Genomic DNA, 11,796 nt, shown 5'->3' with positions numbered 1-11,796 from the left:
GGAAGAGCAGTCAGTGCTCTTAATCGCTGAGCCATCTCTCCAGCCCCAAGACTTTTTCAATGTAACACATTTCATTTCTTGACTCCTCTATTAAATAGAGTTCCATTCCATCAGTCTGACAGTGCAGGTTCCTGTTATGGGCAAACTAGTTTCCATTTTTGAAGTTTAGTTTTTTACTTAAAATTTATATAAAATCATTGTGCAAAACCACTTTGGGGAGAGCTCCAGATCACATCGGCTCTTCCCTGGAGAGATCACCACCCCTTTGACCATTTCCTTCCTGCTTTGTCTCAAAATTTTTCTTCTGGTCTTTTGAGTGACCTTACTCAGAAAACGTGGAACTTGATAGGCTGGAATAGGCAGACTGAGTGGGAATGTCAGGAGTGCTTTGTTTTTGAAACACAGTCTCTATGTACTCTAGGCTGTCCTAGAACTTGCTATGTAGACCAAGCTGGCCTCTTACCTGCCTGCATGCCAGTCCCTACAAATGCTGCTGAGCCCTTAGAGATGCAGCTACCTGCACCATGCATGCCCCAGTGTGGCCTGGCAGACAGCTTCCCTCACCCCCAGAATGGAACTTTTGCCCTTTTGCTTCCCTAGTCAGCACTCTGCCATGCTCCATACAGAGAACAGCTGCCATGTAGCACACTTGGGTATTTTCTCTATCTGCCTTGTCCAAGGACTAGCAGCTACAAGTCACATTAACCCACATGAGAGCCTTGACTCTTCAGAGTTTTAAGAACATGATAGCTGGGACAGGGTCTAAGAGTACTGGCCTAAAATGGGTGTCAGGCACACAGCAGATACCTACCATTTGTGCAGTGGGGCATCCCGTGGGCAGGGCTCCCCCCGGAGGCCCTCAGCTAAGAAGAACAGTGTGTGACTTCTGGCTAAAAGCCAGTTGCCACACTCTGCCCTGCTCAGGAAGACTTTCCAGGTATGGTAGCTGGGCCAGGACCCAAGAATAACAGCAGAGAACTGCCTCAGGCACCCATCTTCCCCCCACTTTCAACAGCAGGGAAGACTGTCTGTCCTTGGTCCATAGGGATCGTTTCCACTTGGCATCTGTTTTACTGAAACTGATGAACATAACCATCAGCGTTCTGTCAAATGGCAGGCTGATGCATACCTGCAGCACGGAAGCACAATTTTAATTTTTTTTTCAAGACAGGGTTTTTCTGGCTGGCCTTGAGAGAACCTTCAGAGATTCACTAACCTCTGCCTTGCAAATGCTGGGATTAAGGGGGTGTGACACCATCACCCAGCAGAAAAAAATGTAATTTATTTTTTATGTATGAGTGATTAGCTTGAGTTTATGTATGTGTATATGCATGCCTAGTATATTCTTGGCACTGGACCCCCTGGAACTGGGAGTTACAGCAGATTGTGAGCTGTATTTTGGTTCTGGGAAGTATATCAAGGTCCACTGTAAGAGAGCAGGTGCTCTTAACTTCTGACTCATCTCTTCAGCCCTCCTTTTAATTTTTAATTAATAAAAACTGAGACAGAGTCTCACTTTGTAGTCTGGTTGGAACTCGAGATCCAGTAGTCTCTGCTTCTTTTGTGCTGGGATAACAGGGGTCACCATGCTTAGGTCCCCCAAACTCCAGGGTCTCATTTAGCCAAAGTTGGCCTAACTCACCATGTATCAGTGGATAAGCTTGTACTTCTGCTCCTCCTCCCAAGTATGTGAATTGCATGCAATCAGGCAAAAACCTATGTTTAAATTCTAATGTATAAGGTTAGTTGTGTTGGTACACCTTTGATCCCAGCACTCTGGAGGCAGAGGCAGGAGAATCTTTGAGTTTGAGGCCAACCTAGACTAAATAGAGTTCCAGGCTAGCTAGGGCTAGACAGTGAGACTTTGTATTAAAATAGATGCCACACATATGCCAAACTCAGTGGTGCACTTGAGAGGCAGGGACAGTTAAGATTGCTATATTTGATGCCAGCCTGCTCCAGTGATGAGTTCCAGGCCAGTGCCACATAGTAAGACCTGTCTTTCACCACTCCGAAACAAAATTCACATGCTTTTTCTTGTCTAGGTCCTTAGCCCAGAAGCAGAGCAATAAAACATTTGATAGTAGAGAAAGAAATGCTAGCCATTCCAAGTTTGAATATAAAAAACAAGACCAATTTAAATTTTATAACTGTAGGGATCTTACTTTAAGCTAGGCATAGTGACATGTGCCTGGGAGAATGAAGAAGTTGCCAGCCTGGGCTACAGCAATGAGAATCTTGTATGGAAACAAAACCAGCCTTCAGTGTGTTTATTTGTCAGAAGTCAGTCTCTTTAGCCACATGCTACCTGCCATCAAAAGTACCTGTTGTCGGGGTTGGTGAGATGGCTCAGTGGGTAAGAGCACGGACTGTTCTTCCAAAGGTCCTGGGTTCAAATCCCAGCAACCACATGATGGCTCACAACCACCCATAATGAGATCTGATGCCCTCTTCTGCTGTGTCTGAAGTCAGCTACAGGGTACTTATGTATAACAATAAGTAAATCTTTCCAAAAAAAACCTTTAAAAAAAAAAAAAAAAGTACCTGTTGTCTATACCACAGCAATGCACAGCGGTCTCTGAAAAGACCCTGCAGGCTCAGTCCTGTGAGGGAGACAGCACCTGCTGTAATCCAAGGGGAAAGCTGAGCTCACAGGACAAACCTACATGCTCACCCTCTCTGCTTCCTCCACAAGTGGCCAGAGACTTTGTTGGGAAAAAGCTGTCTAAATACTCAGTGCAAATCCAGTTAAATATAGAAATGTATTGAACTTTTTGGGCAGAACAGATGCACAGAACAGTCCTGCTACATTAGGTAGGACTGGTCTTCCTTGGGTATCAGAGCTGATGCTTGTGTAACTTGGCTTCATCTCTGACACTGTAAGCTGTCACAATGAAGATCCAAGATGTATTTTTTGTGACTATGTAGTCCTGTCCTTGAACTATGACTAGGCTGGCCTCAAACTCAAGAGATCTGTCTGCCTTAGCCTCCCTAGTGCTGGTATTAAAGGCATGTGCTACTATACCAAGCTACTTTCATTTCCTTTTTTTTTTTTTTAAGCAGGGCCTCACTATGCAGCTTTGGCTGGCCTAGAAACCACAAAGATGTGTCTGCTCTTACCTCCTGTTTGTTAGGGTTAGGGGCATGTCCTCTGTTTCTAATCAGTGGTGGGTGGCATCAGTTAGTCCTGTGATGGTGAGGCATGCTGCCCTTGTAAATACCTTGGCAGTCATCAGTATACCTCCCATTTCAGCAGGCACAGGCTCTGCCCCGAAGCAGCTCATTAGCTGAGTCCCATGGAAACACTTGGTACTTTTTTCCCTTTCTTTTTAAACTTTCATATTTCTTGTCAGGAATTTATTTTTTATTATTTTAATTTAATTTAATTTTTTTATTGGGTTTTTCCTGGAACTCACTCTGTAGACCAGGCTGGCCTCAAACTTGAAAATCTGCCTGCCTCTGCCTCCTAAGTGCTGGGATTAAAGGCATGAACCACCACTGCCCAGCTTGTAAGGAAATCTTGACCCCTGATATCCAAAGTGTTTTAAAATGAGCCACAGGTACAGGTAGTACAGTTGTTGAGTTCTGATTGAGGTACAGTATAAAATCTAGCATGCGTTTAATTTCAGCAATACTTTAAGGTATTTTTAAAAAAGAAAGTATATACATTAGTTGTGATGACCCTGGGCCCTACTTTAAGCTAGGTGTTAATCTGAGAGCAGCTCTTTCATGCACTTCTGTTGCTCTTTCATGCACGGTTCCTTTTCAGAGGTCGACTCAATTTTGGCTTTCCCAGATGGAGTTTCTACAGAAACCAAGCGACAATTTTGGACAGTTACATTTAGAATCTGAACTTGACCATTTTGCTAAAGGAAAAAAAGTTTTCCATTTATTCCAAAGTATAAATATCCTGAATAATTTCATCATTATGTGCAACTGAAACAAATAAAGACTGCAGTGGCATTTGGGTTTAAAAACACTTCACAGTGTGTTGTGTTTATTAAGTAGCTCCACAGAAGGTGTGACGGCAGGTGCAGTGGGTGAGTAGAGCTGCCTGAGCCTGCTCGGGCGTACCCACGCACCACGCACCGGCGGAGGGTGATGCAGCCCACTGGGGCTCTAGGGCCAGAGAGGAACGTGGGTGGTGGCCACACCATGTCCAGGATAAGGCCCAGGGATGGATGGCAGAGACAGAGGGAAGAGCTGGAGAGAGATTTGATGAGATTTCTTTTTCCTCTCAGATGTTAGTTTTTTTGGTCTATAAACTGGAAAGGAAGGCTCAGACTTAAATAAATACATTTGAGTAATGGCCTTTATTGAGCAGAGTCCACCAATTCAGCTTCGAGCAGGTTTTCCCTTCAGCAGCGGCACTCGTCTCTCCCAAGACTCCAGCTGAGACCCCTTCTTCTCCTGTCTATGAGGGAAGTAGAAGTGCGTCACTATTCTCAATGGAGAGGACAATGCCTTTTTTTTGACAGGAAAACTAACGACCGGCTTATGTATGCAAGACAACACTTGGTCCTCCAGTCAGTTTCCTTAATTAATTTTGTCCTGGAATATATACAAGTTATTGGTGGCAGCTACAGCAATAATGCTCTCCATGGGGTGCCAGGCTGTGTGAAGGATCTTCTTATTGAAGTCCAAACTGTCCACGCTAATCTCATCTTTCTTTCTCTTCCCCCCTGTGCATACTTTCCGGGGCTTCAGGCTGGCTCGGGGTTTGCTGTTTTCTCTTGAGGCTTCCAGTGTAATATCCCTCCGAGTGTTTCTATCAAACATTCTAAAGAAGTTGTTGTAGGACCCCGTCATAATGGCACTGTTCAGGAGACAAAAGAGGGACACTGAGTACCCAGGAGAATCATGGTAAATAGCATGAACCAAGGTATGGTGTGAAGTTTGGACCCTCTCTACAGGGCTCAATTTCTACATTATCAGGAAAGAAATATAGTACAGATTCTCCAGTGAACTTCACTTATTTTCATGTCCAAGGCATTGTCCAAGTAAGAAAAGTAATGGATCCATAATTTAAATACTTGCACACCAAGGCCTGAAGAGTGTTGGATCCCCTGCAACGTGTCTTACAGGTGATAGTGAGCTGTCTGACATGGAGGCTGAGGGCAGAACTCCTCCATCTCTCTTGTTTAATTAATGTATAGAAGAGGGAAGAGGAGAGAAAGGAGAGGCAGACGGGTGGAGGAGTAGAAAGCAGGAGGAGCAGGGTAGGGGGAATAAAGGAGGGACGAGGAAGAAGAAAACTAACTCTGTCCAAGTCACTTTTTGTCTAGCACTTGGGAGGCAGAGGTAGGCAGAGCTCTTGAGTTTGAGGCCAGCCTGATCTACAGAGTGAATTCCAAGACACCCAGGTCTATGTAATTGAGATCTTCTTTCAAAAAGGCAACCCCTCCCCCCCCCCAAAAAAAACCCTGTCTGTCTTAGTAATAAACTGACAGTTTACCATAAGCCTGACCTTCTCATTAACAAGTCAAAACTGGTTATATTCTAGTCACATTTCCCAATGGAGGGTGACTCAGTTATCAAATGATGTGATTAATTTCTAAGTTTCTTTTAACGTTAGGTATAGTGGAGGTGCACATCTAATTCCAACATCAAGACAGCAGAGGCAGGAGGCTATCACAATTTGATCCATGACTTTGGAAGGGGTCATTTTTATTTTCTGTACTTTGGAATGTGTATGTATTTAGCAAGCTGATTCTAGAACTGGGATTACAGGCATCTGCCATACACCGAAGACCCCACCCCCAACCCCATTCTGTTTTGTGTTTAGATACAAGTTTTTATATAGCATAGGCTGGCCTCAAACTTGTTATATACCAGAGGATGACCCCAAACTCCTGATTTTCCTTTGAACACAGGTGTGTGCCAACATGCCTATTTATACAGCAAGTTACAGATCAGCTTGAGCTACAAAATACATAATGCTGTTTCAAAAAACAAAAAACAAAACAAACAAACAAAAAAAACCGCCTTTAATCCCAGCACTTGGGAGGCAGAGGCAGGCGGATTTCTGAGTTCGAGGCCAGCCTGGTCTACAAAGTGAGTTCCAGGACAGCCAGGGCTACACAGAGAAACCCTGTCTCGAAAAAACAAACAATTTTACATGGCCCTTTGACATCTCTGGCAACTGAAGACCAACCAACCTCTTCTGCCCTCTCCTGGGAAACCCTCACCCTTTCCTGCTTCTATCCTGACTTCGATGGTCTTGCTGTGGCTATCCCTTCGAGGTACTACTTTGCTCGGGGCTCTTCCTAGCTGTCTGTAAATATTTTAGCATCTGGTTAACTTTTCCTCAAATTCCATACCAAATAAAATTTAGTTCCAGCTCTTCTTGTTCATTCAAATCTGTTTATACAAGTGGCACTAGGGAGAATGGAGATGAGAACCATGGCTTGGTACACTCTGGAGACAGCACCTTAAGTGAGTGCACAGAATTGTGCTTGTCCTCTCTGGTTTCTTTCCATATGGCTGCAGTGCTTATGGGGTGGGGATGGAGCCAATAGCAAATGCAAGAATGGAGAGCACGGTGACCAAAACTTTGTCAGGAGCAAGTGTCCTGTCATCAGCATGGGTATGAACAGCTGGTGCACTGTAACAATAACAACAAGTGCCTGCACTGAGGTGGGCATCTCCTGATCTACCCAGCCAGCACCTGAGTGCAGCAAGAGAATCACGGTAGCATGGGTTAGGTCTGCCCCACCCAGGGACAGAATAAAACATGGAGCAGGTGCTGCCTTTTTTTTTTTTTTCCTGAGACAGGATTTCTCTGTGTAGCCCTGGCTGTCCTGGAACTCACTCTGTAGACCTGGCTGTCCTCGAACTCAGAAACCCGCCTGTCTCTGCCTCCCGAGCGCTGGGATTAAAGGCGTGCGCCAAGGTGCTGTCTTTTTTGCTGAATAAAATGTAACACTTAAACGCAGAGCTTCACAGCAGCAGGCTGCCAGGCATTGACGAGTGACTGCACTAAAGATAACACTCCACTGACACACAAGGGAGAAACTTCTGAGCAAGAAGATGGAGGAAAGGACTGCAAGAAATGAATGCATGGAGCAAACACCACTAGGAGAACTTTCCATATTCTTAGGGATTTACTGCAGTATTTCAGATACATAAAGACCATTAGCTATAAGCCATCTCTGAGATGGTTACATTCTACAAGGAACCTTCTAGAAAGATACCTCCCACTGTTCCCAGAAAGGCAATCTCTCCTCAAAGCAGATGGGTGTAATGTCCATGCAGCTGTATTTTGAATAGTAATAGATCTCTTTTGTGTTGCTGGTCCTTTACAGGTTCAGTAGATGCTTTATCACTTAGTTATACCCTCAGTCCCATTACTAACTCTGTGATCCAGTTCTCTGATGATTTATTACACACATAAACAATTTAGCTGTGTGCTCCTCAGTAGCCAATAAGCAGGTTGGTTGATGTTTCAGGTTTCTGGTTTTTTTTGTCTTTATGTGCAAGATCTTCCCAATATACTGATGTTAGCAGAATGCCACAGGAGGTCAGGAAGTACCACTGTCCTCACTCCTTCTCGTCACTAAATATCCCATTCATTCCCACTTGTGGTCTTTGTCTTTTTTTGTTTGTTTGTTTTGAGACAGGGTTTCTCTGTATAGCCCTGGCTGTCCTGGAACTCACTTTGTAGACCAGGCTGGCCTCGAACTCAGAAATCCACCTTTCTCTGCCTCCCGAGTGCTGGGATTAAAGGCGTGCGCCACCACGCCCGGCTCGTCTTTGTCTTTTCTAAAGTGAACTAGCAGTTGTCATCATCATTTGTCTTCTTTCCCAAGACAGATTCTTATCCCATGAAGTTCTAACTGACCTAGAACTCATCTCGTACACCAGGGTGACCCTGAACTCGAAAGACCCTCCTCCTGTCTTTGTCTCTTAATTGATTAAAATTATGCATGCATCTGGTAGCCACTCTCTCTTAAACTTATAATTCCTATATTATGGACATGGCTGCTACTGTTGTATGTACACTTGTCTGTTGGTACACGTGCATGCCCATGTCCCTGGAAGCCACTGGTTGATCTCATATCCTTTTCTCAATCACTCCATTAAAAAAAATATTTTACACGTGTGGGGGTTTTGCCTTTTGAGCACACCTGTGCACCAATTGAGGTCAATGGAGAGCTTCATTTAGATCTTCCTAGAAATGAACCCTGTTCTGGAAAAAGAAATGGTGTTTCTAACTGCTGTGTAATTCCACCAGTTCCTCTACCCTTTCCCCCCCCCTCAGGCAGGGTCTCTCACTAAATGTGGCACTCACTGATTTGGCTGGGTCTACCCGAAGCCTAGTAATCTTCTCAGTGTTGGGATTACAGCTGCGCACTGCCAAACCTGGCTTTTAGGTGGGTGCTGGTGCTCAGGTCCTCACCCTTGCACGGAAAGCACTTTACTGAGCTAGCTCCAATGGCATTTTTCTTTTCCTATTCTTTTCAGAGAGTCAGAGTTTCTCTATGTAGCCCTGGCTGTCCCTCTTTGGCAGAAATGTGCATGCCTCTGCCTCTTCAGTGTTGGGACTGAAAATACTCCCACTATTCTGGGAGAGCTATTCTTTTTATTTTAAAAATATTTTATTATTTTGTGTTTAGGCGTGATTACAGACCATATACAAGCAGGAGCCTAAAAAGAACATTAGTCCTCAGTGGTTTTAAACTGTCGAGTGGGTGGTGGGAAGTGAGTAAGACCCTTTTGCAAGAGCACTGAGTGCTCTTACCTGCTGAACTATCTCTTCAGCCTCTTAGCCATTATTATTACTATCTATCTATCTATTTATTTATTTAGGTTTTTCAAGACAGGGTTTCTCTGTATAGCTCTGGCTGTCCTGGAACTCACTCTGTAGACCAGGCTGGACTCGAACTCAGAAATCCACCTGCCTCTGCCTCCCAAGTGCTGGGATTAAAGTCGTGTACTACCATGCCTGGCTTAAAATCTATTTTTGATGACCTGTAATTTTATGATGATGTGGACAGGTTACCTTTGTACTTCTTGTGGAGTTCTGTGCTTCCTGGATAAACTGCTGAAAACCCTGGCCATATGTATTTGAATTAGGACTACTAACCACATAGTGGAATATTTAACATAAGTTTAATACTACCTTTCCACAGTCCTGGATTTTTGGGGACCCCCCTCTCCACTTGGCTGTATGGCATATCATATCTTCTCTGTAACTTATACTGTTTTCTTCTTTAAATTAAAAAAATTATTTTATGTGCTAGGGATGTTTTGCTTTCAAGTATGCATATGCACCACTTATGTGCATATGGACCAAGAAAGCCAGAGGACGGGCCTTCCTTCTCCTGGAACTAGAGTTACAAATGGTTGTGAGCTGCCTGGGAATGCAACTGGGATCCTCTGGAAGAACAGCCAGTGGCTCTTAACCATCGCTTCAGACTCAGTACACTGATGTCATTTTAAGGACAGGCTCTTGGTATGTAGCCCAGGCCTCAGTCCCCCCAATGTTGGTGTTACAAGCATATGTCATCATGCCTCCAATTTTTTTTTTTTTAAAAATTTATTTATTTATTATATGTAAGTACACTGTAGCTGTCTTCAGACACTCCAGAAGAGGGCGTCTGATCTTGTTACAGATGGTTATGAGCCAACATGTGGTTGCTGGGATTTGAACTCCGGACCTTTGGAAGAGCAATCAGTGCTCTTACCCACTAAGCCATCTCACCAGCCCGCCTCCATATTTCTTAACTCTCATGTTCTGTAGCTCTCTGGGTAACTTCTGATCTTCCTTGCAGTTCATTAATCTCTAGTTAGACTTGAATCTGCTGTATCTTGTTTCTAAAAGGTGTTTGTGCTAGAATTTCTTAGAACATTTTATTAGTCTTATGGTTCTCTGCTCAGCACTTTGGTTCTGTCCTTTAATGTCTAACTTACACTTACTACATGTGAACTCTTAATATGTTATGCCAGGTGTGGTAGGTAGTACACACTTCTAATCCCAGGATAAGAGGCTGAGGTAAAAGGATTTTGAGTTCAAGGCCTTCCAAAGCTACAAACCAAGAATCTGTGCCAAAAATAAAAAGGACTAAGGCTATACAGATATAACTTTGTTGGTAGAATGTTTTACTAGAACGTATGAAACCCTGGGCTGGATTCCCAGTACCACATAAATTGGATGAGGTAACACATCTATAATCTTAGCACATGGGAAGTTTAGGCAGGGGGTTAGGTGTTCAAAGCCATCCTCAACTAAATCTTGAGTTTGAGGCAGACCTGGGATACACCAGATTCTGGCAACCCAAGTAAAAATAAACAAAAAGATTCTTAGAAATTTGATTGTTTCTGTTGCCTGTGATAGCATTTTCCTGAATATAGATGACGAATTTCTCTTGTGAGCTTCTTAACTGATTTCACACTGGAAGAGACCTGAGAGCTGGGGACGAGGCATGGTGACTGAGGCAGTCTTGCATGTTTTTCACTGAGTTTTAAAAGGTCCATGAATGCTTTCTATCTGGGAACCTTAAGAAGGTATGGAATATAGGCTGATTACTGTAAAAGCAGAGGACCCTCCAGTCTCAGGATAAGTTGGCAGCAATGCCAGACTCAGTGCCCCAGGTCACTCTAGGAGCTGCTGTCAGCCTGAAGCTCATGATGCTTGCTGCAGCCCAACGACTGCAGTGTTTGTCCTGAAAGTCTAAACTGGCATGCTAGTTAACTTGTGAGCAGTCTAGGAAGGTCTGTCTAAGGGTAATCAGCTTTGTCTCTGAGAAAGCTCTTCACTGTGAGGTCTCTCATACCATGCAGCTAGGACAGACCTCAAAGTTCTGCAAGTGTCAAAGCAAAGACCCAGTGTAGGAATGAGCATCTGAGACCGAGGCAATTTTAGTTTATGAGGTCAACTATTACTTAAAGAAGCCAATGTAGTTATTTAGGTAGTTCTGAGACAGGGTCATGCTATACAGCCCAAGCTAGTTCTAACCTGGTGGTTCTCTGGCCTTATCACCCAAATGCTGTGGTTAAAACTGTGCTACCAAATCCCTAACTATTTATATTGAAGTGTTTGACAGTGTGTAGTCACTTAAATTCTTAACAGAAATTCTACAAAAAGATGATCTAAGAGAATCTGAAAATATCATTTGATATGTATCTTCTCATGGGATGATTTGAAAGACTCTCAGCAACACTAAAAAACCAATGTGATCTGTACAGGAAATAAATGATGCAGCCTATGGGAAGGCTGTGTCCTGTGCTTTAAATCTCTCTAAACACAGAGACAAACTGAATGGTGGCCTTTTGGACTAGTAAATGATGAACCACAGTGCACTATCAGTGCGGAAAGGTATACTCAGATACCTGGTTTCCTCTGGGATACCTCATGGGACAAATAAAAGGCCTGGAAAACACAACCCTGTCAGTATCTTGCAACTGACTGAGATCCCTCCCAGTGTGAGAGGCTTGGTAGAGATCCTAAATGAACCAGCACTTCTGGATGCCAGTGTGCTATGACACTGGCAGACTCACCTGTCTGAACCATTCCAGCAGCACTCGAACTTGTCAAAGATGCAGTCATTCTCATACAAGGAGCAGAGCTTGCTTCGTAGGTACTCATGTACCTGGTGGGTCTCAACAGGCCTGCCCTCCATGTTGAGGTCCCATACCTTCACCGACAGATAGTCTCTGGTCATCATGTATCGACCACTGTGGCTGAACTTGACATCAGATATAGATGAGATTATTTCTGAGAAAAAGGATCTACTGCTGGGATCTTCTGGCTCTTCAAAAACTGAAAAACAAAGTGAGCACTTTCGGTTACTGTGC

At 43.8% G+C, this 11,796-nt stretch overlaps 1 protein-coding gene across 4 annotated transcripts in view; it reads right to left on the bottom strand.

The window, feature by feature from the left end:
- Positions 1 to 3,902: 3,902 nt before the first annotated feature.
- The window catches only part of Ppp2r2d (protein phosphatase 2 regulatory subunit Bdelta), a 39,771-nt gene continuing 31,877 nt past the window's right edge, over positions 3,903 to 11,796 (bottom strand). For 3 of the 4 annotated variants that reach the window (XM_029538133.1, XM_029538131.1, XM_029538138.1), the window contains 2 exons: positions 11,500 to 11,761; positions 3,903 to 4,816 (listed from right to left, as the gene is read on the bottom strand). In XM_029538133.1, the coding sequence (XP_029393993.1) occupies positions 4,537 to 4,816; positions 11,500 to 11,761 (542 nt within the window). In that variant the 3' untranslated portion in view covers positions 3,903 to 4,536. The remainder of the gene's footprint in view (positions 4,817 to 11,499; positions 11,762 to 11,796) is intronic. The other variant, XM_021194273.1, reaches the window with a different exon arrangement.

This window comes from Mus pahari, chromosome 1, assembly GCF_900095145.1.
Source record: "Mus pahari chromosome 1, PAHARI_EIJ_v1.1, whole genome shotgun sequence".
NCBI classification, from domain to species: Eukaryota; Metazoa; Chordata; class Mammalia; order Rodentia; family Muridae; genus Mus; species Mus pahari.
Note: the sequence above shows the minus strand (reverse complement) of the source record. Positions and strands in the feature narration are given on the sequence as shown.